At 40.3% G+C, this 20,579-nt stretch overlaps 1 protein-coding gene across 5 annotated transcripts in view; it reads right to left on the reverse strand.

Moving 5' to 3' along the window:
• ATG13 (autophagy related 13) overlaps positions 1-20,579 on the reverse strand; it is a 40,775-nt gene that overhangs the window by 16,556 nt on the left and 3,640 nt on the right. For 4 of the 5 annotated variants that reach the window (XM_075545785.1, XM_075545783.1, XM_075545782.1 and 1 more), the window contains 4 exons: positions 7,441-7,522; positions 6,402-6,482; positions 5,878-5,997; positions 550-596 (listed from right to left, as the gene is read on the reverse strand). In XM_075545785.1, the coding sequence (XP_075401900.1) occupies positions 550-596; positions 5,878-5,997; positions 6,402-6,482; positions 7,441-7,509 (317 nt within the window). In that variant the 5' untranslated portion in view covers positions 7,510-7,522. Of the gene's footprint in view, positions 1-549; positions 597-5,877; positions 5,998-6,401; positions 6,483-7,440; positions 7,523-20,579 lie in introns of those variants that run through there. The other variant, XM_075545784.1, reaches the window with a different exon arrangement.

The raw sequence follows: 20,579 nt of genomic DNA on the forward strand, positions 1-20,579 counted from the left end.
ACTCCCACATCAGACATAATTATCACTGATTTCTCTTTTGATATGCTTTGTCCTGTATTTTTTCCTCTCCTTCTACCCATACACTCTTCTTGAAAGCTACAGCTTTTGACAGGAAGTAAGCTGATGGGCCTTCAGAGAAGACAAGGGGGGAGGGAAACAGAATGCATTCCCAATCTCAGTGTGACACTCTTGAAAAAGCAGCACTGAGTGGAAATCTTACTGGATGTCTGCCACCCAGAAAATAGACAAAACAGACCAGTCATGTCACACAGTTCACGAGAGATTTAATCTGAGAACTATCTGTACTCTGGGAACAAACAAATCCTTTTCAGCTTTCTCTGGTGTTCTTCTCGCTATGGCGCCTGCGGCTCCCTGGGATGGGGCTCCTTCTGAAGGCCATAGCTGTGCCTAGGCTGGAAGCCAAGCATGAAGCCAGCTGTAGTCACGGCTTTGTGGTCAGAAAGCCCTGATACCCTGCTTTGCACATGACATCATCTGCTTTATCCCCTCAGCTACCAACACCAAGGGCCCTAAGAGAGGAAAACTTACTTTTCATTCATTTCAAGACACCAAATCTCCAATTCCATGGAATCTCCCTATAAATAGGATAATCGAAAAACATGAAAGTTTGGTTTTCCTAAATTTCATTTATTCATTACTTTAAAATTTAATTTACTCTTATCATTGTTGATTAACACACACATTCAACAATCAAATAAAACAGCAACCCAACAGTTTCTACGACTGTACAATTTGGTGACATTGATTACATCTTTTCTGACTGCCCCCTAGGGTCCCATCTAATCTTTTGAGCTGTGATCAAGTTGATGCCACATAGGTAACTTTTTTGTTCATTTGATTTTTTCGTAGATAATTTTATTATGCTATTTTTTTTACTAGTTAAGTTAAACTGCAACTGGGTTTTAAGATGATTTCAAGAGATATGTTTGGTTTAAAGATTAACTCAGAGTAATGGTTTCCGGGGTTCATCCACCCTCCCTGGCTTCAGGATGTCTGAAGCTCATGAGGATTTGACATTCTGTTCTGCAGTTTCCCCCTTTCTATTGGGATTTTTCTAAGGACTCTGATCAAAATCTTCAGTCATGGAAGCTAGGCACCATCTAGTTCTTTTGGCCTTATGGCGACAGCTGTTTCTTGTAGGCAATTAGTTCATTATCTGCCTCCCATTCCTGACTCCTCCTTCCTCTGTTGCTCCTGATGAGAAGAAATCAATTGTTATACTGTGAATGGCTGCTTAAAAGCTTTTAAACCCTCAGTCATGACACAACAATTTAGGAGGTCGAACAAAAACATATTATGTGGCCAGTTAACTGGATGGCCCATGAAACTATTACTCTAAGCTTTCAAATTAAGAAAGAAAACTTCTTCCAATCCAAGAAATCAAACGAGGTGTTTTGTTTAGTTGTACACAAGCAGCCTCCACAGCTATGCTGCTGCTTCTATTATTGTTGTAAATATGTGTCATACTTCTGCCAATTCAACCTTTATAGCAATTACAATCATCAGCTATGTAACTCGACCCTACAATTTTTCCATCTCCAGTTCCCTCCAGCCCCTGATAGCCACTAAAAACCCTTGGTCTCTAATACAGCTGTCTTCTCTTTTTATATAATTGAGGTCATGCAGTATTTCCCCTTTTGTGATTAGCTTATTACACTCAGCACAGTATCTTCAAGCCCCACCCATACTGTAGCATGCATCAGGACATCATCTCTGACTGATGTAGTGGTATTCCATTGCATGTGTGCACCACTTTTGCGGATCTGTTCTTCTGTGGATGGGTATGTAGGTTGCTGTAACGTTTTTATTGCTGTAATAAACACTGATGGACAAGTCTCTTTCTGAGTCTCTGCTCTGCAGTCCTTGAACTGTATTGCCAGGCCATAGAGTTGCTCTATTTTTCGTTTAGTTTTTTTTAGGAACCACCACAGCATTTTCTACAGGAAAGTCCCATCTTATTTTCTCACCGCCAACAGACAAGGGTTCCAATTTCCTCTAATGCTCAGCAACATTTATTAGTTGTTTTGCTTTTTAAATCTTCACCACACTAGTGGGGATTAAATGATATCTCACTGTGGCTTTGATTTGCGTCTCTCTCTCCATTGGCCAATGATGCTGATCATGTCCTTCAGTGAAATGTCTATTCAAGTCCTCTGCCCATATGATTGTATTATTTGTCTCTGTTAAGTTGTTAAGTTTTATGCATATTTTGAGAAATAATGCTTTCTAAAATTATTCCCCAGATGATAACTTGTTTTTATACTTTTTTAATAACTAGTTTTATACTTTCGATAAAGTATTTTGATAAACAAAAGATTCTAATTTCTACAAGGTTCCCCATTTACTTTTTTATTTTTGTCTTTTGACATTTGTACTTTTGTTATTAGATAATCTATTGTTGAAAAGGCCTGGCAGCAATGCCCAAGCATGTTCTTCTAATAATTTTATAGTTTTAGCTTGTACATTTAGATTTTAATTCCAGTTTGAATATTTTTGTGTGTAAGGATTCAGTTTGGTCTTTCCAAATGAAGAAATTCAATGTTCCTAATACCATATTGTCAGGCAGAAACAGGAGTTAGCAGGGCAGGCTCGTGAGCAGATAGAGCTGGTGAAAACACATCAAGGACTCTACCGGAGGTCAGAACCCCCTTCCCTTTGGTGGCCTTCAGACCCAGGTCCAGAAGACTAACCTTAGCAAATCACTTTGAATGCTGTTGCTTAGCTTCAGACCTGAAGACCACAAAGTTGAAGTGGAAAATTCCCCAGCTACTCCCTGCCCCCAGACCACGGCTATAAAACTGTCCACCTCTCGCCCGGACAGTGTGACTTCACGAGGCCCCAACTGGGGTCTGTGAACCTCACCTGGGAGCTCAGGATGCCCCCATTCCTTTCTCTGCTCTCCCTTCCCATCCCTTCTGGGGGCTCTGAAATAAGCCCTTGAAACTGTTTTCTACATTTTGTTTCTTTCCATCACCAAGTCAACCTCACACATATTATTGAAAAGACTTTTTAATGCTTGCTCAAAAATCAGTTTGCCATAGATTTGTGGATTTATCTCTGGACTAAAATATACTCCATTGGTCTATTTGACTGTGGTAATACCAATACTAAGCAATTTCAATTACTGTAGCTATATTTATGTTATCATATCAGGAAGTATGAGTCCTGATTTGCTTGTTTGTTTCCCCTTTCTCTTAAATATTTGGGGCCTCTTGCTTTTACAAACAAAGTTAAGGATTGATTTTTCTCTCTCTGTTGAAATTTTATTGGAATTGTGTTGAATCCATAGATCACTTTGGGTAGTATCACTAACATCTCAACAATATTAAGTCTCCCAATCCATGGAAAACGGAACATCTTTCCACTTATTTAAATCTTCCTTAACTAGTCTCTTGCAGCAATTTTCTTATGGTTTTCATTGTATAAATTCTTCATATCTCTGGTGAAACTGGTTCCTAGATATTCTATTCTTTTAGGTGCTATAAGAAATGGAATTAGAGGATGTACACTGGTACAGATAGGAACTGGAAACAGGGAATCCAGGGTAGATGATCCCTTCAGGACCAGTGGTGTCAGTGGCGATACTGGGAGGGTGTGTTGGAAAGGGGGAACCGATTACAGGGATCTACATATAACCTCCTCCCTGGGGGTCGGACAACGGAAAAGTGTGTGAATGGGAGATGTCAGACAGGGTAAGATATGACAAAATAATAATTTATAAATTATCAAGGGTTCAGGAGGGAAGAGGGAATGGGGAGGGAGGGGGAAAAATGAGGAGCTGATGCCACGGGCTTAGTGGAGAGCAAATGTTTTGAGAATGATGAGGGCAACGAATGTACAAATGTGCTTTACACAATTGATGTATGTATGGATTGTGTTAAGAGTTGAATGAACCCCTAGTAAAATGATTAAAAAGAAATGGAATTGTTTTCTTATCAGTATTTCTCATTGGTGGTACATAGAAACCAAGCTGATTTTTGTTTATTGACCTTGAACACCCTGCATTTTCTCTAAGTTACTGTTAGTCCTAAAAGTTTAAAAACCGATCGATTTTGTTAATTTTTGTATTTTTTTCCCTTATCACAAAGAACTATAATTACTATATTATGGAAAGTATAGATAGGCAAAAGGGAAAAATGGATATAATTATAATTCAACTAGCCATTTTTTCTAAAGAAATAGCAAGCATGTCACAATATTCATACTATTTTTAGCACTTGCTCTTTTACATTGTACCATTTTTCTTACAATAGAAAAGATAATTTTTGATATTTGTATAATATTCTACCAGGCAAACCTATAATTTATTCAACCATCCTCCCATTCATGGATATATAAATTATTTCTTATTTTGTCACTGCTATAAACAATATTAGGGTACACGGCTTGAGGTTAAAGGTTTTACTCATCTTGAATGAGTTCTTAAGGCAAACTTCCAAAGGCACAACTGTTTTTTAAATGGGGGGAGCCTGGCAGAGCCTTCCCTCCAGCTCAACAAGGGCTCTTTTCAGAGATCCTCACAGCTAAAGCATACCCTAACACCTTCCTTATGTAAAAGTCCTGTACCTGCCTGATATCCTGAGCCAAACTGTCCATGTCTGTAATAGGCTAATCTAGCAGAGTGGGTGTTGGAGACTAACGCTCAGTGAGCTCGTCAGTGTCATTTCTTGAGAGGCACAGTCACCTGTGGAGCACGAGTAACATTCTGTCGGATTCACTTGTGGGGAACTGACTTCTACTTCCTCCACGTCAAATTTAAATAGTTATCTTTGATATATATCCTCTCATCAAGCCAGCAGCTATAAGTGACAAGATGAATCTTGAATTCCATCCTACCTTCCCTGAAAACCAAGAGATGGTCAGTATCCAACGCAAAGTATAAGGCTTCTATGGGACAATTAAGAACTGTTTATAATTAGATTTCCTAGGAAATGATGCCTGGGAGAAGAAAGAATTCTATAAGGATTTCCTTTGGACTCTATGGTTACACTAAGACAATAACCGATAGAAGTTATTGTCGTTACATTATAGTAACTGTAGTTAAATAATGAAAAGTTCATAGCATCTATGCTAAGACCCCCGTGAAATTAAGTAATAGCTCATTCTTGACAGCCTGTTACATTTTATCCCAGACACTAAGGGCACACCTGTGCTAGCACTGAAGCCAAAGAGAGGATTCTTTCTTACTTTTTCTGGAGAAGATTCTTTCAAATGGTATTTGAGGAACTAGTGAGAGAATTAAAATGTGGCATAGCTGCTGACCTCAGGAAAAACAGTGATGTGTTGACACTCTACTGTTAGGACAGATTACATATCCACTTTAGAGATGAGGAACGAATGAAAAAATATTATAGCCCTGCAAGATGGCACGTGTCATTTAGATGGCATTGGTAGGGGTGGAGTTCAGAAACTTGGCCATTAATACTCATCTCATATCTAAACTTGCTTCTTACTACACCATGCATCCTCCCAGTAAAACAGCAGAAAGAGAATAAAAATAAAAAATATTTGCCTCACTCCTAATGTGCCAGGTGAGCAAAAAGAACACATTAAAAAAAATCACAATATAGCAAGCTATACTCTGTAAACATACCTATAAACCAAACATATCAAGTCTAAACAGAATACATGAGCTCTCCCACGGGAATAGGGAGATTTTCTAGAGCAAGAGGGCTGAGCAGAACAATGTCAATGTGAAGGTAAGGGGAAAGTGCCAATTTCACAAAGATGAAGCAACAATCACCAGAAAACATGGCCTCGTCAGAGAGTGATGAGAAGTCAGAGGGGAAGGTGCAGGGAGCCAAGGGGAACAGCCTCACATGCCAGGTGCAGACGCCATCGTCGCCCTGCCCTTACCTCAGAAGTCTTGAGTGAGATCTCCACACACATAGACCTCCCCACAGCAGGCAGCTGCCCTGCCAGCGCCTTCTTTGCTTCATGTGTCACCTCTGGGATGTCCTTGATGGCTAAATTGAACTAGAAAACAAAGAGGCCTTCTGTAGCCTATGGAGATGCAGCAAGACTTCGGTGGGGCAGTGCAGCTATTGCTCTGATTAAGGAGATAACCTGCATCAAAGGCCCAAATCTCAGCCGGAGAAAGATAATTACTAGTGACCAAGATTAGTTAACAAAATACTATTTTTGTCTTCCAAGGACTTAGCTTTTCACCTCTAACAGCAGGAAGCCAAGAACCAAAATAAATCCAGGACAAACATTAGATAATGGACATACTCTCTAAGTGAATGAATCAAATAGTCTGGTATTTTAACATCATGATTTAGTACTACTATCAACAGCATTCTGGATTGTTGAACTTTGAAAGCCATTCCCGTGGCAAACACCACAGCATACCGCCCCCTTAGCAAAGAATAAATTTGTACCCAATCTGAACCCGTTGGAGATGAAGATGAACGAGTGCAAATCTTCTCACCAAGTCGAGCCTGGACAATCACTTGGACAGTCTGAAAACAAACAAACAAATACAGATGGGGAAAAAAACGTCTTCAGAACATGGTTTTGGCTCCTGAGCCAACGCAGGCTTAAAAAGATGCCCATTCATCCTAACGATACCTCAGGAAGGGACAGAATTTAAAACATTCAAGAACTAATGGGAAAAGAGACAACACTGTGCCAAAACCAAAAAACTGAAAACCTGTAAGTAGTCCTGAGGGCACAGCGCCGACCAATCAGAGTAATTGCATTCTGAGGCTGGGAGCCGTGCAACCCTCACAAGGCAGAAGGAGGCTGCGCATGGAGGTCATGCTGTTCGTGAAGAAAGAAGTCCAACTGTGGGTTTGAATATTCACGCCACAACTTACATAATCATAGTAGATTGAAACAAAGCACCCAATTATTCATATGGCTTGGCTCATATGGCAAAAATCTCCCTAAGATTTTCAAAACCAGAATTTGTATTCTATGGATGGATCCTTTCAGCATGGTTAAGAAAGAGTGATCGAGGTGATAATGATTTTATTTTTGATTTGAGGCAGTTTAATTCCTAATGCATTCAAAATTCAATTTACTAGGAGGGAAACAATATGATAGGTGGGCATTTCAGGCTAAGTTGAACTTTAGAAAAGATGCCCCAAAGATTGACCATTCTGAATCACAATTTTTGCTCCAATCCCAAGTCTGTGGAACAGACTGTGCCAATAACCTGGCATAATGGTCTGACATTTCTGCAAACAGCCTTGAAAAAAAAATTTTTTTGAACTAGCTGTGGAAATTGGAAACCGCTTTTTAGTTTACACCCCCAGTACCGCCCCCAACCTTCACAGTTTGGCTCACAATCGACAGAAGTATCCCTTAAAACGGGCCAGCTGCAAGCTGTCATGCTTCATTCCCAACGGGGGCTCAAAAGGGAGATGCGTGGAAGCTGTGCTACAAGTCCTGGGCTCCAGAGAATGGACATATTACCTTGAGGGCAAAAAACTTAATGAACTTGTCCAGGTCCTTCCTGTCCTGGGAATTGAGATCAGTTTCCATTTCCTATAATAATCTAAAACAGAAAAGGGGAGAAAAAAAGATGAAAAGTGACCAATTATCTATAAAATGGGATTGACCCATCCAAGCATATGGAGACAACATTCTCTATTAGTTGTGTGAATTGTTGCGTGGGAGTGGGAAGAAAAAATTGTCCCTTTAACTCACATGCCAGAGAGAGAATTATCAAGATGTGTAAATTATCTTTTGAGGAAAGTAAATTCCACACAGAAAGCTGTATCTAGGAACCTAAAAAAAAGGATCCGGGGCATGACAATTTACTTGAATTTAAAACTCTGAGCTTTATAAAGAACTGGGACATAAACCCTTTAGGTTGAACTGTGAGATGGCTTTGGAGTGAGGAAGAAAGGATTTAGGGAGAGAAGATCATGAACAAAGAGGTGTAAGCAAAAGGGAACAAAACCTGTTTGGAAACACTGAATACCCTAGTTCTCCCCAGGGATAGAGAAGCAGGAAGGCTGGTTGGGGCAGATCTGAGGGTCTTGACCTATATCTTGACCTATATCAGCTCCCACTTGGGAAAGCCTCGTCCAGGTTTTGAAAAAGCGGCCCAGTCTGAGTGGAAGCACCATCTGAATGGTGCTTTAAAAAGATAGTTTTGCTGGCATGATGTAAAAACAGTTTTGAGTATGAAAAAGCAAGGAAATCATTTAGGTCCTTGACAATAATTCAGGCTTATGGTTTAAGGCTAAAACTCTAGCACAAGCCTGATTTGGAAAGTGTGAATGGGAGGCATTTTAAAGAAAGAGCTGGCAAGATTTAAGGACTTACTACACAAAGGAAACAAAAGAGAGGCAGGATTTTAAACTTGGGGACCAGAGAAGCAAGTCTGACAGGGTTTCAGGTTGATAAAAACCAGGGATGCCAGGGATTTCCAATTTTAAGGAAAGGCAGAAATGAAAGGGACAGATTGGAAAAGTTTAGTCCTTTAGGAAAATACTGTTCTCTATTAAGGTATAATTTACATGTAAAATGTATAAATCCAAGACACATAGCTCAATACATTTCAGTATATATTAAAAATAAAACTGCCTATGTTTAATTAAAGGGAAAACTCCATTATCTTTTCATTCCATCTGCCCACCATCTTTCTGAAGCCCCCTTCTGTGTGTGGTGTCCGTACAATGATTCATGAAACATTCAAGAAAGTTTATTCTAATCTCTGTTAGATAAAGAACCCAGGCAGCACTGTAGCTTTCAAATTGGGCTGCTGACTACAAGATCCGCAATTGTGGTCCTCCAGCCGGTGGGAGAGAGAAAGACGGTCTATTTCATGGTCTTGGAAATCCGAGGGGAGAGTTCTGCTCTCCTACGGGTTGCTATGAGTCAGAATTGATTCCACTATAGGAGGTTTGAGTTGGTCATCACCATGTATTAGTTTTGTCTGTTCTCAAATTTCTTATAAGTGAATTAATACAGCATGGACTCTTGTGTAGCTTTACATATTTACCATTAAATTGTCTACGGTGTCCATCTAGACTGCTGCATATATCAGTTTACTCTTTTTCATTGCTAAGTAATACCTATTTTATGAGTAACCTACTATTGCTAAAATCAGTTCCATGGTTGCTAAGCATCCCAGTTGTGTCTTGCTTCTGTCGTGGCATTCTTGTGGCTGTCATGTGAGGAACATGAGTTCCTGTGCTACCTACGGTGAAGCCAGGAATAAAGATGCCGTGTCACAGAATGTACGTTTGCAGCTTTCATACGTTCTGCTGAACATTCTCCCAGTCTATATGCACCAAATGAAATGCCCACCAGCAGTGTCCCAGCTGCTTCACATCTGTGACATCACTTACCACCGCTCACTCGTTCTTCCACTGCATCTACTCTGGGAGGACTGTGGTGGTAGCTTCTGCAATATGCACTTCTCTTCTTCATATACTTACTATTTGGGTAAACTTTTTTTTTTTTTTTGAGAAGTACTAGTTTAAGTCTTACTAATTTTAAAATCAGGCTTTCATTCTGGAGTCAGACGCGCTACCATTGCGCCACGAGGTCCTTAGGCTTTCATTCTTAGTGAACTGTAATTTTTAAAATTCCTGTCTTTTATTTATTTCCAGCAGTTTTATTTGCAAGTAATTTATATGTCATATAATGTAATCATTTAATTATTCAATCATTAAACTGTACAATCACCCCCACATCAGTTTTAGAACATTCTCCCTTCCCCGTGGTCACATGGCCTTTAAGATAATTCATGCGGTCACAATCTATGCTCCTACTCCCTCCCCCGAGCTGTAACTATCTGATATTATTAGGCGCTGTTGAGCCAGTTTGGACTCAGCCAGGTCCTCTTTTCTATGCTAGGTCAGTCTGGAATTCCGCTCTGCCGATACCTGTCCATCATGGGTGACCCTGATGGTACCTCAAATACTGATGGTGCTTCCAGCATCACAGCAACAAGCACGCCATCATAGCTTGACAAACTGAGAGGTGTCTTATAAACTATGTATATGTGTGTGTGTGTGTGTGGGGAAGCCTTTAAAAAGTTTGTGGGTAAATTTTCATTACTTTTTCATTCAACTTTTCTGTGAACTTATTGAAACATCTTCATACATATATTCCTCCCCCGCCCATAAGTACTTAGTTGGATACATAAACCACAAATAACTTCTAGTTTACTGTTTCTTGCATCTTTTTAAAAAGACAACAGTTTTGTGCAAGTATAAATGACAAACGGAACACGCAACATACCCTATGGGCAGTGTGTTTATCACCACATACAGGACAGAGAACATGTCTACTCTCCAGAGGGAAGTTTCCTCCTGCCTCTTTGGAATTCCCCAACTTTAACTCTTCCTTGGGAGCCTGGGTGTCTTATCAGTTAAATGCCAGGATACTAACCAAAAGGCTGGCAGGTCAAACCACCCAGAAGCCCCATGACAAGAAGTCCAGGCAATCTGCTTCATCAAAAACTGCAGCCGAGAAAAGCAAAGGGGCAGACCTGCCCTGTTGCACAGGGTGACCCTGGTGGGAACCAACTCTGTGGCACTTAATAGCACCAGGTGTTCCCCCAGCGCCCCTAAAGGCCCTGACATGCTTCCATCCCTATAGATCCCTATCTGCATTGCCTGGATCTTTATGATGTAAACTGGGTCATGTGGTATACACCTTTCCTTTTGTTGCCTTGGTCAATATTTTGTTCATTTTATTGGACATTTTTCTCGTGTTTGCTTAACTCTTCCCTTTTCTGATTAGAGCTTTACATTTTCTTCTAGATATATTGTTTTACCATTCATACTGACATTCATGACTCATCTCAAACATTTTATGTATGCTGTGAGTTCAAAATAAAAGCTCTCTTTTAAGTGTTTAAGTTCCATTTATTTAATAGGGTGTATTAAAAACAAACAGAAGATCTGTTAGAAATGTTAGAAATGGGAAATAGACCAAAAGGCTTAGACTGAGGCTAAGACTAGATAAAAAACTGAATATTCTCCCCCAAAGAACAAAAGTTAAAATATGGCTGTAAATGAGTCACCAAGGAAGAGAATAGAACAAGCAAACAATAAAAGTGCCTTGGGAACTATATATGTACAAAAATAAATGCCTGGAGACAAGAACCCACTAGAGAACTAGGAGGCAAAAATGGTTTCTGAGCATCTTTCTCTCCTGAAAAGGCTGGTGTGCTGGAACTGTGTCACCTTTTGGCAGCAGTCTGACCCCCAGAATTACCTGGATTCCTTATAACAAACCTTCACATACAAAAAAGTAACCAGTTAGACATATTAAAATAAAAGTAAAAAAATCTTTTTGGGGTCAAACAACTCAAGGCCTTCACAAGCGAGCAACAGATTGGAGAGAAGACCAGTTAGGGCTCACGTGGTGCACACAAGAGGCCAACAGATCAGAGAGAAGACGGGGCCACTGATCTTCTCGCCCACTCACTGCTATCTGCACTGCCTTTCTTGGACTCCAGCACACGTTAAATGTCACCATGACTTGGTACAATTTGTGCAAACGGTGGTACTAGAAAGACTGTGTAACTACAGTTAGTTAATGAGCCAAGAGGAGTGAGGTCTCCACTGGGGGAAAAGACATTGGAGTTGCCTTTTCCTGAAAGCCCAGACACACAGGCAGTCATGTGATGTAAGGTTTATGGCATGCTAGCACTTTGTAAAATTAGCAAGCAATCTACAATTGAACTCTTTTTCCCTCTGAATTTTCCTGGCCATCATTGGTAGCCTTTGGCTATTAAAAACAAACAAACTCACTGCCAGTGAGCCAATTTTGACCTATAGAGGCCCTCAGAATGGTTTCCAAGGCTGCAAACCTTTCCAGGAACAGAAAGCATCAGCTTTCTCCAAAGGCATGGCTGGTTGGTTTTGAACTGCTGACCTTGAAGTGAACAGTCCAACACTAACTCAATAATGCACCACCAGGACCCCTCACTTGTACATGACACCAAAAAGACAGTCAAAGCAAGAGTGATTGAGTAAGACCAGCACAATGGTGGGCCTTAGAAGAAGGAGACTCTAATAGAAAACCTGAAATTTCTCCAGATAACAATGGAGCAAAGACACAAAGTACATAAAGCACAAAAGAAAAAAATATGACAAACTGAATTTCATCAAAATGTGAACAGAAGACATCCTTGAAAAATGAAGACAGGTAAATAAGCGACCATGTAGCTCAGAAGCAACAAAGCCCACATGGAAGAAGCACACCGGCCTGTGCGATCACGAGGTGCCAAAGGGATCAGGTATCAGGCATCAAAGAACAAAAACTCATTACCATTGTAAATGAGGGGGAGTGCCGAGTGGGTATCCAAAGCTCATCTGTAGGCAACTGGACATTCCCTTACAGAAGGGTCGCAGGGAGGAGACGAGCCAGTCAGGGTGCCTTGTAGCAACGATGAAACATACAACTTCCCTCTAGTTCCTAAATGCTTCCTTCCCCGCCACTATCATGATCCCAGTTCTACCTTACAAATGTGGCTATACTAGAGGATGTACACTGGTACAGATAGGAACTGGAAACACAGGGAATCCAGGACGTATGATCCCTTCAGAACCAGTGCTGAGAGTGGTGATACTGGAGGGTAGAGGGAGGGTGGGGTGGAAAGGGTTAACCAATTATAATGATCTACATATAACCCCCTCCCTGGGGGATGGATAACAGAAAAGTGGGTGAAGAGAGACATCGGACAGTGTTAAGATATGACTAAATAATAATTTATAAATTATCAAGGGCTCATGAGGGAGAGGGGATCGAAGAGGGATGGGGGAAATGAGGAGCTGATGTCAAGGGTTTAAGTAGAGAGCAAATGTTTTGAGAATGATAAGGGAAACAAATGTACAAATGTGCTTTACACAATTGATGTATGTATGGATTGTGAAAAGAGTTGTATGAGTCCAATAAATTGATTAAAATGAAAAATAAAAATAAATAGACAATCCAGACTGGGAGAAGGTATTCACTGACACACATACCTGACAAATGGGCCCCATTCCACCAACCCCATTTCCAATAACTAAAGAAGTCTTACAATTCAATAATGAAACAAACCAATAGAGATAATGGACAATAGTTTGAACAAGTGCTTTACAAAGGCAATAATGTAACTCGCTAATGAGTTGACAATGAGATATTTACATAATCTTCACAGAGATTACTTATTAATTATAAAGAGAAGTCTGTAGACACAGTTTTAAAAAATGATCAAAGTTACATACCAACAATAGAAAAATCTGACACTGTATTCCTCCTGGGGTGATGTAGTGAGGACACTGTGTCATTTGTGTAGCTATCTTGTCAAAAGCCCCATAACCTGAATCTAACTATAAGGAAGCTATCAGCCAAACTCAAATGGAAAGGCAGGATATTTTATTAAAAACGTTATCTATTCCTTATGGTGGCACGGTGCTGTAGACACTGGGCTGCTAACTTCAAGGCTGGTGGTTCAAACTCACCAGCCACTCTTCAGGAAGAACAAGGATGCCGGCTCCCTTAAAGATACAGCGACAGAAATCCTATCTAGGGTTGCTTTGCGCTGGAATCAAGTCGATGCTAGTGGCCACGAGGGCTCCTATGCTATCTATATTTGCTACATTTATTCATTCCCATTCGCATGACAGGTGACTATATTTTCCCATGAGGCAAGAATTCTACCACATGAACCATAGATCATCTTTTCTAAAACCCCTCACCAAGAACCATAGATCATCTTTTCTAAAACCCCTCACCAATTTTCCCTATTGACTTCTCATGGGAAAATACTGAAGAATTGACCAAAGTTCTGGGCATAGAAGTACTATGACAGATATAGTACTTTAAGAAGAATAGTGTTTGGGGAGTTTGCCAGTTCTGTAAAAACACCTCAACTGAAGCCACCACTTACCTGTCCACGGAAGTTTGCTTGTCTTTTGCTAAAAAAAAAAAAAAAAAATCCAAACAGGTTTGAGTGGAGCTTCCAGTTTAAGACAGACTAGGAAGAAAGACCTGGCAATCTATTTCACTGGGGAAAAATCAGCCATTGGAAAAAGAGGGATCACAATAGTGCCACTCCATTTTACATGGAGTTGTCAATTCAACAGCAGTCCATAACAGCACCAATTCTTCAAAAATATCAATGTCATGAAAAATAAAGAGGCTGAAAAGCTGGTTTAGATTTAAAATCCATAGTAGCACATAGAGGCTTACACACTGGGCTGGTAAACTGCAAAAGTCAGCAGCTTGAAAAATCACCAGCATCCCAAGGGCGAAAGATGAGGCTTTCTATTCTGGTGAAGACGTATCGTCTTGGAAACCTCTATCTCCGAGGATCACTATGAGTCTGAATTGACAAGCCTGCATTGGACTGGCTTTTTTAGTTTAAAGAGGCAGGTTAAAAGAGCCTAAAGGAGCGCTGGTGACACATCACACTGATAACTGCAAGGTCAGCAATTTGAACCCACCAATTGCTCTGCAGGAGAATGATGGTTTCCTGTTCACATAAAGACTAGCCTTAGGAACCCAAAAGGGATCGTTCTACTCTGTTCTATAGGGTTGCTCTGTGTCAGAATCTACTTAATGGCAGGGAGTTTGGTTTTAAAGAGATATAAAAACTAAATGCAGTGTTTCATTCTATTTCTTGGTTTAAAAAAATTAAGTTGTTATAAAGTACTGGAACAATTGGCAACATTTAAACAGCAATAATATGTACTCCTTTTTTAACTCATGGGTCATAGAATTACATCCTACTTTTTTTTTACCATTGGAGGTTAGTGGGGATGTTTAATACCACTTTTATTGCATGCTGTGTCTGGTGAGGGTCTGTTAAAAAAAAAAAACACCTCAGTGCTATTGAGTCAATGCTTATTCATAGCTACCCCTGTGGTTTTCTGAGTCAACTATAGTTTTATGGGAGTAGAAAGCCCAGTCTTTCTCGCATGGACCTGCTGGTGGTTTCTGACTGCTTACCATGCACATCACAACCTAATGCATCACTACTACACCACCAGGGTTCCCGGTATGGGTCTGTATAACTGTGTGATTCTCATGCCACCAACTCCATCACCAGAGACCCACTGGGATGCATGTGCTCCACAAATTATATCAAAATATCCATTACTGCAGTAAAAATTTTCCTCCCATTTAGTTCAAAATGCCTTCTAATTTCCTTACACATACATATCTATTTTCCTACCATTACTAAAAACATGGCATCCACAAAAGTTAAAGCCAAATATCATTTGGTCTTGGAAGAGATAAACCATAACACTGCATCAAGATTAAATTCCCTACATTTGATACAATTATACTTTGGTCAATGCTCTGGTTCTTAGAACAGTACAAGTGACTTAGACCCCATCACAAGACATCTCTGCCTCAGAGGAGAGAAAGAGTTCAGTGTTACTACTGGGCCTTGGTAAACATAAGCTACCCAGAATTCCAGCAACATGGAAGACTGTACTCATGCCGTCAGTTCTTCCTCCCAACACACACAAAAATGCAGATGCAATACGGCCAGAAAGGAGTTTTGATGCACAGTTGAACTCACTACTATCAAGTAGATTCCAATGTGCAGTGGCCCTACAGGACAGGGCAGAACTGCCCATAGGGTTTTCCAGACTGTAAATCTTTACAGGAATAGAAAGCCTCATCTTTATCCCATGGAGCAGACTGGTGGTTTTGAACTGTTGAACTTAGGGTTAGCAGTCTAACGTGTACACCACCAGGGCTCCTTGCAGTTGAACTAGAAAGGCAAAAATCCCAGGTTCCAGAAAAGAACAAAGTTAAAACCACAGATGACAGGAAAACCTGTTATCAGGAAAGCTGCAGCCTTGGAGGGTGAGGGCAGGGATTAAGACCTATCTTCGCCTCCTCTAAATATAACCCCACAGGCAAGTAAATCAAACCCTGCAGGCACAATGAAGTGGTTTACCAACCACCTCATGGCAAGGTTGGGGGTGAGCAGGTCATTTTCAAAATCTCAAAGACATTTGTCAGTAAAGAACATGGATGGGTGTGAGATCCAAAGTTATGCTACCTCGTGCACAGTTAAAGAATCCAAAAGCCAAAAAACTACCGTACCTCCTGGCTCAAAACAGCGGGAAGATCGATGGCTGCCAAGGAGTCAAAGGGAGGGAAGAAGGATAAACAGGTGCAGCACAGGGCGTTTTTAGGGCTCAAACCAATCAGGGGGAGAAAGATAAGGGTCCCTAAAAGACTTACAGTCTCAGAAACCTGAAGGAGCAGCTCTACTCTGTGCTATAGGGTCGCTATGAATCAGAAGGGACTAGACGGCACTGGTTTGGTTAGTTCTGAGGAAATTAGTCTTTTTTGGTAAATAGTCAATAATGGTTAATGTATAACATTAATCAAGCATTTGTCAAAACCCATGGGAAAATACAACACAAAAAGTAAATCCTAATGTCAGCTAGAATGTCAGTGCATAATGTATACATACTGGCTCATTGAGTGGAAGGAAAGTACCACAGGAATGAACGGTATTAACAGGAGAAACAAAGTGCGGGGGAAGGTTACAATAAATGGGCACTCGCTGTTCTTTCTGTAAACATAAAACCATTCTACACAATGCAGTTCACTTTAACCTCCCTGGCGGTAATCCCGAGTGTGGCTTGGGGTATATGTTAACCGGCAGAAGAAATTTATCATACCTGGAATGTCTACTAGAGAGATTAAAATGAGTAATTTCTTAAGAATTACAGGCCTACAATAGAAAACAACAAATTTTATGCAAAACAATGTACTACTTTGGGTACAAAATTACTGACACAATTAGACTGCCAGAGAAGGTAAGAAGCTTGTCCAGAATCATTACAACCCCTAACATAATAGGAAACAGCCTTGGGGACACTTGCCAGCCTTGGATCATCAATTCCCTGCTGCCAGGCCACCCCCAGGCCACTCCCTTCCCTGCAACTTTTAGATAGATTCATATATATTGAGAGAAATATATGAATATATTTCTAATTACACACTGCATATGGAAATAAAAGACCAGTAACTCAGAAGAGTAAGGCAACATGCAAGAGACTGCACATCTGAGAAGAGGCAAGCTAAGAGGAAAATAGAGGTGACCTTGGTAAATACCTAAACGGAGAAGAATGCAGGGGAGGAGTCACCATAATGCGAGTCAGCAAGGACTAAATCAGCCTAGTAAGATCTATCTGAGTATGAGGCAGCAAATTTCGGGAAGCAACAGAGCTTGAGGTCCTGGGAGGGGTGTGTAAAACCAGAACAGAGGCGTGTGGGTGAATCAGTGATGGCTGGAAAGAAGGGGACCAAGAGCTTTAGAACTTGAAGAGCTAGAAATGGACAATGGATTGAATTTCTTAAATCAATCCATTTACTTTTTTTCTCCAGTGCACTGGAAACTTTCACGAACGAGTGTTCTTTTTTTATTATTTTAATAAATCATTTTATTGGGGGCTGTCACAACAATCCACACATCAATTTTATCAAGCATATTTGTACATATGTGCATCATTTCCAAAACATTTTCTTAAGCCCTTGTTATCTGCTCTTTTTCCCCCTCCCTACCCCACCTTAGTTATATACTTTTAAGGTCATGACTTAAAAAAAATCACCATAAATCTCACCCTTTTAAAGTATACAATTCTGTGGATTTTAGTACATTTACAGGTTGTGCTAATATTATCAATATTTTTAGGACAACCTCATCAATCAAAGCAGTAACAAAAACTACCACTATCCACTATCATTTACTCCACTGTTCCTCATCCTACTCTGAACATTTATGTAAACGAAATCATGCAATATATGGCCTTTTGTGCCTAGCTTCTTTCACTCAGCATACCTTTCAAGGCTCATCCATATTACAGCATTTATCAGTAATTCGTGTTTCTTTATGGCTGAGTAGTATTTTATTTTATGGATTTTGTGTATGAACTAATGGGCAATTTGAGTTACCCGCACTTTTGATTATTATGAATAAGGTGGCTAAGAACATTTCTGTACAAGTTTTTATCTTTTCTGATTCACATAGTCAAAGCTGTTAAACATTATTTCAAAATTTTAATAAGCTTTGTTCTTAACTAAATTTCTCCTTTTAAAAAATGGTATTCTTGCCCTCCAATTACTTCTATGATTTTTATATACAATGCTTGGCACATAATAGATATACTCATGGAGGCAAACACACATGACCAGAATCCAAGAGACACACAGATTTTAGAAACACATTAATAGGTTATCTAGAGAATAAATTTCTCAGACACAGACCTGAAACTAACCCTGCTCAATATGTTCAATTAAATTCTGGGTGGGTAACATCCAATTCATGAGTCACATAGGGCTCGAGAAATCATCAATACCAGTTAACATCACACATTTCACTAAAGAAAATCAGTTCCAGCCATCACATTAGGGTGAGTTAAACGACCATTAACTAAGTTAATCACTTCATGGGTGAGTTTAACAGCAGATTACAGGAACAAAAAGGAGAATTTGTGTAAAAGAATATAGGTCAGAATATCAAGAATGGAAGAAATTTAGGCAGCTATAATATACCTTCAGGGAGCTGGTTACAGGGAAAGGCTTTCTCCCTGGGTATACCTTGGCTCCTTGGTTTCTTATGTGGCATGGCATCTAAATTACATTAAGAATTTGTCAACATGCCCTCTCTCCCAATGACCTTATATCAATGCCACCTGGTCGATTCCATCTAATGGTAAGCCCACAGGGAAGAGTTGAACTTCCTCTGTAAGGTTATAAGGCCATAAATCTTTAGCCCAGTAGAAAGTCTCAGAGTTCTCCCTTGGAGTGGCTTCTGGTTTAGAACTGCTAACCTTGTGGATAACAGCCCAATGCATGACCCACCACGCCACCAGGGTTCCTCAAAGACCTTATGGCTGAGGACAATCAAAATAAATTGAAAAGGAAAAAGAAACCCCTTAAGACTAAGAGGTAGATTTTTAACTGTGTATCAGTTTCACACGCTTTATTAGAGCCTTATTAGAGGTTTCATTCTGAGCACAGGGTTAGTTTACAGTAGGAGCTACAAGTCCCTTTGGGGTCTTCTTCACAGAGGCCTCTATTGAGTTCCAATGACTAACCTGCAATGTAAAAAACCTTTGCTCTCAAGCAGTGTTTGCTACAACTCCCCTACCTAATACAAACACGCATCTGTTACACTCAGAGGGGCAAGTAGCTGCCCATATTTGTAAAGATTCAAGTAGCAATCCCTTTTTAAACCCGTTCCAAGGAAAGGTGACCCGAGAGGATGCTCACACTATATAATGATATAATCGATATGGCATGCAAGTAAAATTTTGCTTAAGATCATCCAACAACAGATGCAGCAGTATTTTGACAGGGAACTACCAGTTCAGGCTGGATTCATAAGAGGACAGGAAACAAGGGATTTTACTGCTGATGTCAGGGGAATCTAGGTTGAAAGCACAGAATATAAGAAAGATGCTTCCTTCTGTTTCATCGTCTATGCAAAAGAATAATGATTATAAACTGTGAATAATCTTGGAAAGAACGGAAATTCCCGAAGACTTCACTGTGCTCATTTGGTACATAAGAGACAGTTGTGCAAACAGAACAAGGGAATGTGTTAAAAACAGGAAAGCTGTGCGCCAGGGTTGTAGTACTCTCTCAGAATCCTTGTTCACTCTGTATGCTGAACACATCACCAGAAAAGCTGGAGTTTAGGAAGAATGTGGCATCAGGATTGGAGGAAGGCTTATTAACAACTTGCGATATGCAAATGACACTACCTTGGCTTGCTGAAAGTCAGGAATTGAAGCACTTGCTGATGATCGAAGATTGTAGTCTTCAGTGTGGATTACAATTCAATTTAAGGAAGAACAGTATCTTCACAACTGGACCAAGAAGTAACATCATGATAAATGGAGAAAAGGTTGAAGTTGTCAAGGATTTTGTCCTGCTTGGATCCTCAAACAATGCTATTGGAAGTACCAGAGATCAAAAGACGCATTGCATTAGATCAATCTAATGGTCTTGCAGCACAAAACCTCTGCAGCACATTGAAGGGCAAGGATGTTACTTTGAGGAGTAAGGTGTGCCTGACCCCAGCCAGGACAGTCTCCACTGCTCATATGTATGTGAAAGTTGGACACTGAATAAGGAAGACCTTAGAAGGACTGATGTCTGTGAACTGTGGTGCTGGAGAATACTGACAAGCCAAACTGATCTGTGTTGGAAGAAGTAAAGTCAGAGTGCTCCTTAGAGACAAAGATGGCAAGACTTCGTCTAACATATTGCCAGGAGAGACCAGGCCAGAGAGAAGGACATCATGTTTGGTAAAGGGAAGGATGACAAACAGGAAAGGCCTGCGAGATGGATTGGCAGAGTGGCTGCATCAATGGGCTCAGGCATAGGAACAACTGTGTGGATGGCGCAGGATCATGCAGTGTTGATTTGCATACAGCCACTTTTGGGTTAGTGCCAACTAGATGGCATTGAACAACAACCCCTATCAAAGAGAGGGAAGAGGCAATCTGCCCTCAAGCATTTGCCTGGGGGAAGCCTGGGATAGAAACTGAGATAAGAAGGTATCTTGAATCTGAAAGCCAGAGGGCCTCAGAACCAACCTAGTAAACTCTTCTAATCAG

This window comes from Tenrec ecaudatus, chromosome 4 (assembly GCF_050624435.1).
Source record: "Tenrec ecaudatus isolate mTenEca1 chromosome 4, mTenEca1.hap1, whole genome shotgun sequence".
Classification (NCBI taxonomy): domain Eukaryota; kingdom Metazoa; phylum Chordata; class Mammalia; order Afrosoricida; family Tenrecidae; genus Tenrec; species Tenrec ecaudatus.